Raw genomic sequence first — 15,216 nt, 5'->3', positions numbered from 1 at the left:
AAGAATTCACTCCGAATCTCACTTGTAAAATATTAACTGACATACGGTGACGCATGATTTTGGTACCTATATCCTTTACATTTTATAATACTTATTGTCAACTAGCCCTTCCCAGCTTCGCATGGGTGGACTTAAGTTTTTATTAATATTTTTACCTTTTATTTATATTTTTAGTTTCTTTATACATATTTAACAATTGTCGTTCTGACTTAAGTTATTTGTATGAAAACCCTAAATAATTATATATTTAAACCATTATTATGAATCACTTTGTCCATTAGTGAAAACCGCATTAAAATCCGCTTAGTAGCTTTTTTCGCGAACATACAGACAGACAGACGCCGCCTGGAGACTTATAATATGTAGTAATGTCGCATATCACATTCTAACAATTCGCGTTCTCGTTCTGAGATGAGTTTCGAGTTTTTTTTTTTTACAGAATGCTTTGTACGACATAATAGAAATGGTTTTCAGATTTGCTAAATAATAATACATACATATCATATATACATATCAAAAAACGAAAGAGAAAGGTAACTTAGGCAAATATTGAAATTAATGGTAGTCACATAGTTAGTAAGTACTTACAACCGTTTACATATAATGATACATAGGTATATACCTCAATACCTCTCCTTATTAAGAGCAACTCTACATCTTTAATTTAAGTCAATGTTTATGTAACATGTATTCTTGCTAATCACCCATCATTTGTTTTTATAATTATTTATTACAAGAAAAATGTGTAACCATTAGTTACTTGTAAAATGTATGATTCTACACATTGTATGTTTTTCTCGTATTAGAATTGAAACAAATGGTTACAAGTTTGATTATGTATTTTTTTTTATGGAATAGGTTGGCGGACGAGCATATGGACCACCTGATGGTAAGTGATCACCATCACCCATAGACAATGACGCTGTAAGAAATATTAACTATTCCTTACATCGTCAATGCGCCACCAACCTTGCGAACTAAGATGCTATGTCCCTTGTGCTCGTAGTTACACTGGCTCACACACCCTTCAAACCGGAATACAACAATACTGCGGACTGTTGTTTATCGGTATAATATCTGATGACAGGCGGGCTTGCACAAAGCTCTACCACCAAGTAAAAGCATTATTTAGTAATTACTTAATTTCAAAGTGATGTATTCTTGATACACACTCAACATGTTTTTGAGATTGATACCGAAAGAAAAGCCCTATTTATACTAATCCCCAAAGAACCTTTAGTCCGCTTTATAAGCACAAAGTTATATCTGCCTGTGTGATATAAGTCCTACTCGTATATATGCATATTATATAGCTCTAAGAATAGACGATCGATGACGCTACAATTACACCTGTCAAAGCCATATGCTAATGGCGCAGGTGTGTTTTATTCTTATAATACAATTATATAAAATACTCATTTCTGTAATTAAAATTAAAAAAAAATAAACAAAAAATATTTCATACGCCAACATCGTCACAGTTATATAACTGTTTTAAGCTCAAATTTTATAACGTTCCTTATTTAAATAATATGAAGAATATTAATGCGCCAAAAAATAAACGTCTATTAATTAAAAAAAAAAAAAAGACTTTATGCCGTAGTTAAATTTATTACCACAGGAAAACCATAATCACTGTAGGGCTTTCTTCGAGATTTGCCTGGATCTTGTATTATGGGAAGCCATGTTTATGAGCTGTTATATGGTGTTAAGTTTCATAAGTAACTTACATCGTTAAAATAAGTAGGTACTTACTTGTAACGAGTTTCATTTTATTTACTAAAATATTAACGCAGGAATTGTTATTTAATACTGTAAAAAGTAAAATAAGTAAGGAAAATACGCTTCTCACGCGCGGTTTTTATCACGTATTTAATTGTATGGAAACGAATAATTCAAAACGTTAAGAAAAACATTATATGAATTCTTTTAATAAGACTTACCTGTTCATTTGACGCTGCCCGAGCCGCCTCTCTCTTCAGCTGTATGATCACTCGCTCTTTCGATTTGATTTCCTCCAGCTAAAACATAATACGCTACATTAAATAAATGAATATTCAAAAATAACCATAAATAATGAAGTAGACCCTAAAAATAGTTTTGACTGAATCCGTAGCTTAAATTGAGATCTTAGACATCTTGAAAACAAGTTAAATATTATCTTTGTTATAAATTTCTAGCTTCATCTGCGGTAAGTAAATAATATATGCGTTTTCGGTACAACGCGTATGCGTCAAACACCTCCATGAACAAATCGAATTGGTTTAGTATCCTAGAAAGAAAGGCACATAATAATGTGTTTTTCCATTGAAGAAAGGTACCCGTTAATTCTCCTAAAATGTAGTGATATATAACAAACTTTTAGTAAAATTGGTTAGTATCTAGTTTACACACGAGTTAGTATCTAGTTCGTATCTACGTCTACACACGAAATGAATACCACTTCTTTAATAATAGTATTATCAAACTCGTCATATTACAATTTCACTGGTGACGTTATGATTGCACGGAATTTCGTCACTAATTATAATATCACGGTTTTGATATAATTAAAAGGAAGTATCGCCTCTACTTCGTTTGCGTGAGGCAAATGGAGCAGTAACACTGATTAACGTCTATGACTGCCGCCAGCGAAAAAGTAAAGAATATATACAAGCTTTGAAAGCTTTATATTATATTTTGTTTCCTTGGTTCACCTTCTTTAATTTTTGGACAATTCAAAAATATACATACATACATTCATACATACATACGTAAATAAATCTGATACTACTCAGGTGATCTTGCAAAAAGTCGTACCACCCAACAATAGTGAAATATACAAATCATTGTTTACGTTTCTAATTCTGACTTAAATATTCAAGATGTAGTATTTTAACACTTCATAGAAATTTATCTGATAATATAATGATATAGAACTAGTTTATTCACACTCATTAAGATAAAGCACATATTTAAGTCGTGTAAGTTCTTAAAGCAATGTTACTTTACTGTGTGTAGTTGCTACTATTTTTTCGCAGGCGCTATACTTTCTTCATATTTATAAGTAGTTATTTATTAGTTATTTTACTGTTTTGAGTATTTTTGTCAGTGTAATCGTAATCTAAATATTAATACGATAAAATATATAATTCTAACTAAGAAGTTACGAAATTAATAAAAAATAAATCGTAACATATTCGTTTAAAATGTTAGACGTTGTCATCTGATGTATTACCAAAAAAGTTTTCTCCATAAAACAAAATTAAACACAGTCAAAAATGTATGATAATGTATGATGTATGATCCAGACACACATTCATACACATTGTTTTTGACAAAGATCTAATTTTCACACGGTTTCGCTTTTCGAGACTATAAAAATATTATTGTAAAATAATGATACTGACCAATTTATGACATTGTGCACGCGTATCTCTCCGCGCGGCTTGTTCGAGCGCATTGTGCTTCGCAACTTGAGCGCGCAACTCAGCCGCGCGGGCGCACTCCGCCGCCTGTGCAACCTGCAATAACAACCATCACATCAAAACATACTTTATCACCATTTACAGAAATCTTCTGAAGATGAAGAAAGAAGATTTCTGGGTCGAAAATTTTTATCACTATATACACATATATCACGTCATACAAGAGCCGAGATGGATATATATATATATATATATATATATATATATATATATGAATTATAAACACAAATTAAGCACATATATATATATATATATATATATATATATGTGCTTAATTTGTGTTTATAATTCATCTCGTGCTCGGCGGTGAAGGAAAACATCGTGAGGAAACCTGCATGTGTCCAATTTCATTGAAATTCTGCCACATGTGCATTCCACCAACCCGCATTGGAACAGGGTGGTGGAATATGTTCCACACCCTCTCCTTAATGGAAGAGGAGGCCTTATCCCAGCAGTGGGAAATTTACAGGCTGTTACTTTACTTTACTTTACTATACATATATCCCTCAAAATAAAAGGTCGAAAAAGTAAATTATAAATGCCGCTACGTCCTTTTATATGGGTAATATACACATTGCAATCCAATCAAACGTTAATTGACAAGACCGCATTAGAAAATGTTGTTATGAACGCAATTAAACGATGCTAATATTTTCTTTGCACTGTAATTGACGGCTTTTAAACACACCAATCACCCGATGATATGCTGCTAATGATCCCACGCGGCTTATGAGGCCTCCTATACCCACATCACCCTTAAACTCAACAGTCTATCACCACACGCGAATCAATATGCTTCGAATCATATTTGCATTGGGTTTAGCGAGTTTTTGCTTATGTCTTGATCAGTCTACAGTGCTTTACAATGAAGTATTCACTTACCACAATGAAACGTATTTTAAAGCTGAATTTGCGTATCAAGTTGTTCAGAAAATATTTAACGCATTCAACCAGTGGTTTTTCACTATTACTTTTTGTGAATTCACTTATTTCGAAAATAGAATACTAAAATACACTGAAAATTATGGCTACGGTTATCCCGTCATGCTTTTGAATGGTTGCCAGAATCTTAATACTACCAAAGTGAAACCGAAACTAAATAGGCATGGCCAAACTGCTTATCTAGTCACTTCAGATGATTTAACTATCGATGACAGTGAATACGCGATAGAGGCCCTAACAAGAACTGGAGTTTTTAAACCAAGATCTGCTGTAATATTCGTCATAAATGTACCTGTCCAAATCAATAGCTATTTCTATTATTCGATGATGAATCATTTTCAATTATTATGGAGTAGAAGCATTACGAATTCCATTGTAGTTTTATGGTCAGATCGTTTGAGGATGTATTCATACAATCCTTTTTATAAAGAGATAAAGGAAATAACTGATATTAAGGATATCAGTATATACCTTCTTCGATTATACAATGATCTCTACGGACATAAACTAAGATTGAGCGTTTTTAGAAAAATATATACTTCAGATGATACGGGACCAGTATACTGCAATTCAATACTGGCTAAAACAATCATGAAACTACTAAATGCAACGTGTATACCTCTCCCTCCAAGAGATACAAACACAGTGGGAGATTTATTAGAAAATGGGACTGCAACTGGAGTAACAGCCGATTTGCTAGACGGATACACTGATTTAGAATTAAACTCTCGAATTTTAAAGAATTCTTACTATGGTTACATCGATACGACATATCCATTGCTTCAAGACGAACTATGTTTCATGGTGAAGAAATCTACGAAACAATCCACGTTTATGACAACATTAAAACTTATATCAGTCGACATGTTGATGCTTTTTATATTCACTGTTATAATATTTATAGTAGTAACCATAATCACCCGTAGGATCGAGACCAATATTTGCATGATAACCGATAAGAGATCTACTTCTGAGACAATTTTGGACTTGGTTAAGTGCTTCATAAGGCAGACAGTTGATATTAAATTTTCTGGTCTAATTTTCAGAATGTTGGTCTTGTTAATTATGATATACTCTTTGGTCATAGATTGCGCTATTGATGTAAGTCGCTCACTTAATTATACATTATATATATCCGCTCTAACTTGACATCTATAAAGTATAGATGAAAACCAGTAATTTTATAAATTTCAACATCAATTTGGTATTTTTATGTTTCAGGGTATTATCACATCAGCTATAACATATCCAAGATATAAACCAGATATAAACAGAATACCTGAAATATTCAACACAAATTTAACCATTGGCGTACATACTCGACATTTAAAATTATTCATGAAAAGCCTAAGCGAAGAATACTCAGAAGAACTTTTAAAAAAAATTGAAGTAATGAATGATAAAAAAATCAAAAGGGTCATTGATAATAGAGAATTTCAATATGCGTTGCTATTGAGAAAATCAGACGCAGAATACATTAGTCGGAAGCCTTCGAATGTCGTCGACGGCAGACCGCTTTATCATACAATGTTAGAATGTCCAGTGCCCTGTTCAATTGTTTTCGGATTACGCTACGGAAGTCCATATTTACAAAGGCTTGATTATATATTAAGCCATTTAAATCAAGGAGGAATATTACAATATTGGATGAAGTCAGATGAGTATACTCTCTTCCGAACTCGCAATAAGATACTTTTTGCTGACGACAGCAAAGATAAAAAGCCTTTAAATACGAGCAACCTAAAGGAGGTTTTCATCGTTTGGTCCATAGGGATTTTGATAAGCACGTTTATATTTCTTGCTGAAATTATTGTGTACTACCTTAATAAAATACCACACTTCTAAATATGAATAAATTAACTATTGCAAAATTATATCCGAACTACAATAGCTTCCAGTTTACATACCTTGAGTTTTTCTTGAAGACCCTTATTCGCAGCTTTTAAAAACTGAATTTCTGTTGAAAGCCTTTTCAATTCCACCACTTTATAATTAGCCGGTGGTTCTTCATCTTTTTCTGGTTTCGTTATTGCACGTAATTGTTTTTCAAGGAGATCTTCCTTCTTTTTGAATTCAGTCTTAATATTTCTGATTGTGCTTTCTTGTCGGGCTTTAAGTGCTCTAACTTCGCTCCGCTCGATGTCGAGCGACTTCTTCAAGGTTGCATTTTCAAGCCTCAAACGCTCGACGAGGCCTTTCAATTTATTAAGGAAAGCTTCATCGACCGTGCGCTTGTGTTCTTCCATGGCTGCGGCAGATATTTGGCTGGAGGTCGAAGTGTCGGTAGACGCCATAGTGACGTCACCGGCTCGTATAGTTCGGGATGTCCCGGTCGTCCGCGGTCTCGCCCAGTCAGGGCTCGCGTTATCGTTTGACACTGCTTCGTTTTAATCGTGAAACGGATTCTGAAAAAGAAATAAAATTAATTGTAATTGTGTTAAAAATCAATCGTCCATCTTTTACACCTTGATTTTTATCTTTCACTTTGTACGCACGATTAGCTATTTGTTATATAAATAACGCACCCTATTGCGTCAAAAATTTCCGCACCCCACAATTACGTGTTGTAGTAAGCTCCCTAATGGCTATTCGTGCCGTGTAGTGATGACGTGAAATATTAAGTATATGTAAATTTTAAGTATATGCTTCAAGCTCTACTAAAATAAAATAAAGAATTACTAAATTTCGGACCGATCGTCACTTCGCGCAATTACTTCTTAATACCTATTTGATTTTCTCTTGAACATTTCAATCGCTCTAGATTATACGATCAGAGTTAGACGAACAAATTAGTCTCACTTTCATAAGCAGAGAGGGGCAAAGGACGCTCGCAATTGTGCCAATTAAAGCGGAATTGAACCCGACCTGAATCATGCTCACGGTACAATGGCGACTTGCATCCAGTGTACCGTAGCGAACCTTAATATATTATCTACAGAATAACATGTTTCATTTTAATATTTATTTATTTTTGCAATCTTAAATTTGCAATTTTGCAAAATCAAAATTGCAATTTTGCAATTTTGATATTATATAAGTTATGACTGCAAATTTTCTTTATTATACGCACTCAAGTATACACTTTTTTTTATTTTATTTAAATAAATTCAAGTCAATAGTCGTAAGGATTTGTTGTTTAGTTTTTGTTAATAAAAAAACTTATTTAATTATTTAACAGTGTAAATTATACATAAAATATAACGGATTTTTGTAATATTTAACGTCAATAACTCACCTTTATGCAAATAAGTACATCATAAAGTACTTTAAACGAAATAAAATACATTTCATATAATAAAATAATTATTGCAGCGATACAGGAATGTTATCATATTCCCAATATATCTCTGACGCTATTCTGAATCATATAAGCATATGTGTTTTAGGAAACATTAAATTAATACTTATATAAATACATTCAGCTGGCATCATCTCAAACAAGTTATCCTACTCGACTTTACACGGAATTGTATAAGGATATTTACATGTATTTTAAATTAACATTGAAGCATTATGACCAAAAGGAAAATTATTTTACCGACTGGAAAAGTTGAATTGTCGAATTCTCTATTGATATAATACATGTTTATATGTATATAAACCGTTCTATTGAATCACTCGGCTTATTGATGATAACCGCCTTGAAATCCATTGCGTTTGAATTACGAAAAAACTACGCAGTTTAAAAGATCTAAGCGTACATATGGAAAGCGATTTTGTATTGTGTAGAGATACCTTTTCTTTATTAAATTCATTAATGTATAAGATTCAGCGCATTCGGCATAGATAGGGCTTTATGCAGTAGTTATTTGAAAGAGAGCCTCGAACTCCAAATAAAATTAATCTATTGTTAATTATTTGGAATTCAGTCAAACCATTCCATTACGGATGTTAGTTACTCCTACAATAGTTCCGACCTTTACATTTACGATACGTAATTATAATATACGAGTATACCTGGTAATAGGTATGTATGTGTAGGCCCGTCTACCCGCCCTATGTTACAAGGATGAGCCTACACTGACACTGATTACAGGTCAAAAGTCCACCAAAATTAGGGACTAAGATTATATTTTAAGTTTCAAACGTTGCTAGCGCATTGGCGATGACGTAAATGGTTAAAATTTCTGGTGCCAGTTATGGGCGTTGATAATCACTTACCACATTCTATTTTATATTTACAGTCCTTTACATATTGTATAATATAATTAAACTGTTTGCCTTGACTCCTGATTCACTACAAACGCTAACTAAAACTACTGAGTTTACAACACTTTTGGAAAATATGTTAATGATAACAGCGTATCATCCGCTATCAATGGATTTTTGGAAGTCTTACTTTAGCGGAGAAAATGTTATGAGAAACTGAATATAAATATTTCCCGTACAAATACGGGACGAACTGCTTGTCACTTATAATCCAAATTTAGCGCCGCACTGTAGTACTTAGTTATTTATAATAAGGATAGCATAATTAAAAGTAATTAATTGCGGTTTTGTCAACACTTCTTAGTAAACTAACCTAAAATTATAGTGTGTAGAAAAACACTTACCGTACTTTCTTAAATTCTGTATTCTTTCTTTTTCACGATTTATAGAACTCTTTATGTATCTACCAATGACTTTTGCCAGCGGATAAAGAGATACATTAACAATTTTATATTTATAAAGTTAGTGATTTCAATTCATTATTTTTATGATTATGAGAGCTTGTCTAATGAGTAAAAAGAAAGTAAGGAAACGTTTGCTTAGAAAATAAAAAATAAACTATCACTGAGTTCAGTTATACACTGAAATAATTGCGGGGTCATAATTCAAACTGTAATGAATTATATCAAAATTCAATGTATTATTTAATGGAAGTTATAGAACAAATGGTCTGGCAAAATTAAAACTTACCTATTATTTGCATTCATTAAACAAAACCAACAACTACAACTACAACAAGTATCTTTTTCAGTCTTGTAAGATTTTTAAGTTGACATAGTATCTGATCACGACACGAAATATCTCTATAAATTAATTCATTTTTTTAATAAATACAAAATATTGTTATATTATTCAATAACAGTTACATTAATTTATTTGATACTAGTGAAAATAGATGTAGATTAAATATGAATAAAACATTATATGCATTAAAATTTCGAGATATGTGTAACTAGAGTATTAATTAATCATTTTGGTTGAATAGTATTTATACATATGCATACGTAAAACAAACGTAGTAGTAAGTAATATCTTTTCAACCAATGATATTTTACATGTTAAAATAAGTCTTTAACACATTGCGTGCCCATGGTGTACACAGCCCCAGGCAACCGATGACAAACAAACGTAAACACAGAAAATTATTTCGGTCAATGAACCTACTTTATTTAAGTTTGAAGGGTCAATACACTATTGCTTCAATATTTAGAAAAGATGCTTTATAAAGACTACACTCTATATAATCAAAAATACTTGTTGTTTTTATAGAGATTCTCCCTATTGCGTAAAATTATAAACAGTGTTCTGGATTTCCGTTGTAGAAAAAATGTTATGAGTATACCTACTGGTTTTCTAGGTAATAATTTTCCTTTTCAAAGTAAAGTTATTCAATAATTTCCATTTTGCATTCAACTACTGTTTGATATCTAGCGTCTGAGAATTTTCGTGTCTATATTAATGTATTTAAATGAATAAAATAGAAACACATATGCATTTTAGTTTTAAATCATCTCATACTCGATAGTGTATAAAAATTTCATATTATGGTCCACCTGATGGTAAGTGGTCACATTCGCCCATAGACAATGACGCTGTAAGAAATATTAACTATTCCTTACATTGTCAATGTGCTACCATCCTTGGGAACTAAGATGTTCTGTCCCTTGTGCCTGTAGTTACACTGGCTCACTCATAATCATCCTCATGCTTCGGATGAAAATTTGCCAGTTACATGTTTAGCCCCCACAAGTCCCACAACACAAATTCGTTTACCGAAATGGTTGATAAGCTCCAAACCTTCTTTTTTAACCCAGTGATGAGATTTGTAGGTTGTAATTGTTTTGTGGACAGATATGATTACTTATAGTAGTTAAACCACGGGAACATGGCTTGACAATTTTCTTCGTGCTAACTATTTACGGATGTAGCATTATATTTTTGAATTTTTTAATCATAAGCCCTTTATATCAGGCACGAAGAATTGTGTCTGATATAAATAGGTACTGTTTTTTTAATAAACACAAATAAGAGCTTTTTTAAACAACTTCTAAAAAAGGAGGAGGTCATTAATTATGTTATTTTTTTGCATGTTTGTTAACTGAAGATGATCTATGAACGTATACTTCCCGTTTGATCATATTGAATCTTTAAGAAAAAAATGACATTGGTTATTATATTAAAATTTTATATTTCAAATATTATATCAATGTACACAGATTCGTACAAGCGAATTTAATTACATATACATCAATAGACTCATGTATAAAAGACGATGCTGTAATCAACACTCATCACCTCACATTTTAAACCAAAACTCAGCTCTACTTCGATCTAATTAAAAACATGACTTTATTTAACATAAACAAAGCCATCGGGTGTCCTAATGAAATACGTCAAATCTAAAATACTTGACCTTCGTATTGGACTCATTTCCACTGAACATTACTTGGCAAAGCGCCAAACCGCCTTGACGCGATCAACTTTCAAGAAAACGAATTTTGTTCACAAACTCTGGGAAAAGAAATAATTGGTACATACGAAAAAGTTTAGTGAATTCGACTGTTGAAAGAACTGCTCCGAAATGAATATATTTCATTGTTTCTCGATGATCCAATGGAAATTTCGAAATTTGAATTTTGATATTTGGATAGGTTTTCTTTTATTTACTTACGCTGATTTTTATTGAACCAGAGCATATATAGATATAGATTGTTTAGTATGAATATAGATAACGTTTTTAGATTATAAAACCGGAAAATTAAATAAGTGCGATTTTTATTGTAACATACCTATATATTCTGTTTGACTCACAGAATTCTTAATTCATACCTTGCATGTTTGTAGTACATTAAATGGTCTATAAATATTTATTCCAGAACGAAATGTTTTTTTATGTTAAAATTAAAAAAAATAACATAAAAAAAACTTAATTAGCCGGTCAGTTCCGGCTAGATCCCACAGGGGCCGAGTAGTCTGTTTCAAATGAAAAGGTAAGGTAAAATCTACCTTACCTTAGGATAAGAGTCTGATAGACCTACAAAAACAATGTTTGTTATGAATGACATCGAGTTTGTAACGTTGTTTTTTGTTTTATTGATCAATTTACTTCGTGATTTATCATCATACGTGACTTTCGGAAAATATTTTATGCGTGAGCTGTATTTGTTGCTGAGATCTAAAAAAACTGTGAATGTAATAATTACGTAGTTATCTAGCTATAGACAAACTTATCTGGGTAGGTAAAGTCCGCTGAACAATAGCATTTAGCACTGTTGAGTTGAATTAGTTAGTTAGTACCTAAGTTTTAAAGGTGAGTGAGTCAATGTAGCTACAGACACAAGGTGGTCATCTTACCATCATATGGCCGTCCCCGTCCGTAATTTATATTAGAATCCCTACTAATATTATAAATATAAAAGTAACGTTGTCTGTCTGTATGTCTGTCGCTTTTTCACGACCATGCCAATGACGCGAATTAGATAAAATTTGGTATGAAGCAAACTTGAAGTCCGAGGAAGGACATGAGCTACTTTTTTGCCTAACACATGACAATCAATCCCTTAAAACGCGAGCGAAGCCGCGGGCGATAACTAGGAAAGAAAAAAGTAAAAAAAAAAACAAAAACAAAAACTCTTTCAAATAATTTTCATGACATTCATTCATTCATTCTCTTACGTGTACTTAATCTTACGTCGGTCAGTCCATTCATATTGTAGGTAAATATTTCATGTTTGATGGGACAATTGTCTAAAATTGTGACCGCCGGACTGTCTGCTGAGTGGGAGTGGTGTGGGGAGTAGGTGTTACCCAAAACGGCTTACTAATTATTCTAACCCCAAATAGTTATTTGTAGTGGTATGTTTCGGTTTTATATTATATTTTTCATGTTAGATTATACCTTTAATTGGTTTGTACAGTAGTAGTTGCTAGTTTATACGATGTGTTTTCCTAAAATTATTAATAATCATCTATAATCTGTTTACAAAGTTTTTAATTTATATTCAGATATTTCTACATTTATACCAATTGGTTTGAAGTTATTACTTAAAATCTGAGTTTATATTAATTACATCAACACGAACCATGGTAAAGAACGTGATATGAAAATTCAAATTTCATTAAATTTCAGGAAATTCAGTGTTACTTAATACGACTTAACCGCAGTCTTAGTTCACATTGCGCCATTTCAGTTTATTTAATAGATACTAGTTCACGCCTGCGATTTCGCTCGCATTAGTGGGTTGATTGACAGATGTTTGGAGTTTAAATTTGCTTGACACAAAATTTCATTAAATTCGATTTATTAGTTTTATATCATTATAAAACTAATAAATCACACTAATATACACTAATAACAGAGAGACAGACTGCGTCCCTTTCACATTTATTATACAGTGCAACCTTAATATAACGTAACCTCAATATAACGAATTCCTTGATTTAACAAATTCTTCATAATCACCTTGAATTGTCCATAAGAGTCAATGTAAAATATACCTTTACATAGCAAACATTTTTTGCGAACAACCTCTTTATAACGAATTTTCAACTATCAAGAATAAGTATAAATACCTCTAATTAACGAATTTTGTCAATCCAAAACCTTTATATAAAATTCCCAACAAGATATGTACCTACTTTTACGTATTTCACTGCATTTAATTTTGATTATTAGTGTAAGAAAAAAATAATGCATTACCCATCTAATTGTTTTTAAACAGAAAATACATAAAATAATATGATAAACATGTGTTATAATTTATTAGTAGAAGTTGAACAAGATGAGTACGTAATGTTGAGGTGTATAAAACCTAACAACAAAAAATATATATTTTTTTTATTTTTAACCTGTGTATTTATAACTGTGAATTTTAGACCAACCTAACCTCAACATAACTAACCTCAGTTAAACGAATTTCTTGATATAACGTATATTTACTTGTTACCTACCGATTTGTAACATCGAGTTTGCACTGTATTAGTATAGAAGTATAAATAACGTCATGTTAGTTTTGATACTTTTCCCAATTCGCGTAATTGTTTTCATACCGTTTTGAACATTCAGAACGGCATATAGAATCTTATAAAAAATATATATAATCGAACTCCTACGTCATTAAAATCCCAAAAATTAAGACACATAAGAAAACTGTAAAAGTAGACACTAAAATCACACAAATAATTTTATTAATCGTTATTATATGTATGTAAATAATATATATTTGTAATTACTAATAAATACATAATTATGATGTCTGCCATGTTTTCTGTAGCATTATCATTTGAGGCTCATATACAAACCTATACTAACCTTACACTATACTAAAAAAGTCCAACAATACGTCAGTCTGGTCTGTGGACGGAATGATATTACAATGTCCGTCACGCAAACTTATTCCCCCTAATACAATTGCCTCTTGTAAATCGAAACAATGGGCTTATAAATCTTGTGTTTTTTGCCATAAAAATACACAAAATTTTATAATTAAAAAAAAGTTTGTCTTCCTTGTTTGAATATTCTTGATCCTTACTGATGGTAAAAATCATTGCCAGTATGAAAAAGTCATTCACTTTTTCATTATTAAATTGTACAGTTCCGCATTTCTGAGGAATGTCCTGTAGTAACCATTATCATCAGTTGGTCTAAACTTACATTAGATTATCTGATTGGGATGACTCGTCATAAGTTGGATCATCCAATACATCAACTCGATAATAATTGTGATTTTCCAAGTAATAATAAAAAAAAGTACATATTTTATTTTATCATCGCTTGTCAGTGTGATTTCGACAGGTTATAATAGAACCATCTTAAGTCTACACTAGATCTGTAGAGCCGACTAAGGACTCCTTTGTTAAACGAAATCTTAACCACATGTGTTATGTAGCACGAAAGTAACTCGTCAGGAAGAATATTACAAGTGCGTTTTTGCTATATATGGAGTATTGTTTCCAATTCACCATAAAATATTATAATTTTCAGCGTTTTATTTTAAAATACACTACATCAACCCTAAATTAATAGTGTAAAAGCACGAACGAACTCATTGAGTGCTTGAATGTTGCGTGTTTTTCGAAATAGGCAAAGATCTAATTCTCTTCGTCTAGAGTAGTACAATACAGTTAAATATATAAATACTCATTTTAATCTACAACGATTAATTATTAACGATATTTAGTCTAAAAGTAAACTTCCGTAGTTTTTTGATGCAATCTCATTTCAAATTCTTCTTCATTGTACAACGCCAGTTGTAAAAACAAAGATTAGTGCCGTACAGTTGGCAACATTGACGTGATTAACAGCTGAAATAAATCTTGAAATTTTCATCTCTGCGCACCGTAAATAAAAGATGCTATGAGCGTTCTTTACATCATCTGTATTTTTATCGTGATAAAGTTATGCCCGTGAAAGCAACACTCCGTATCAGTTTCTCATAAATACTATTGTATACATTAAAGTTAATTACTTTTATATTAAAAATTAAATTACTTACTTTAATCAATCAAATATAAAAATATTAAAGTCAGCTTTATTTTTTTACCAGATTATGAAATAACAAACAATATCTTAAACGTAGGGATTTTAATTTCAACCAGT

At 31.6% G+C, this 15,216-nt stretch overlaps 1 protein-coding gene across 2 annotated transcripts in view; it reads right to left on the bottom strand.

The window, feature by feature from the left end:
* Positions 1-15,216, bottom strand: part of LOC124543923 (myosin-1-like) — a 135,121-nt gene that overhangs the window by 119,498 nt on the left and 407 nt on the right. For both annotated transcript variants that reach the window (XM_047122249.1, XM_047122250.1), the window contains exons 2-4: positions 6,317-6,814; positions 3,390-3,503; positions 1,944-2,021 (exon numbers count right to left, since the gene is read on the bottom strand). In XM_047122249.1, the coding sequence (XP_046978205.1) occupies positions 1,944-2,021; positions 3,390-3,503; positions 6,317-6,703 (579 nt within the window). In that variant the 5' untranslated portion in view covers positions 6,704-6,814. The remainder of the gene's footprint in view (positions 1-1,943; positions 2,022-3,389; positions 3,504-6,316; positions 6,815-15,216) is intronic.

The sequence above is a fragment of the Vanessa cardui genome, chromosome 3, assembly GCF_905220365.1.
Source record: "Vanessa cardui chromosome 3, ilVanCard2.1, whole genome shotgun sequence".
NCBI lineage: Eukaryota > Metazoa > Arthropoda > Insecta > Lepidoptera > Nymphalidae > Vanessa > Vanessa cardui.
The sequence above is the reverse complement of the archived record's forward strand: the minus strand, read 5'-3'. Positions and strand labels throughout refer to the sequence as shown.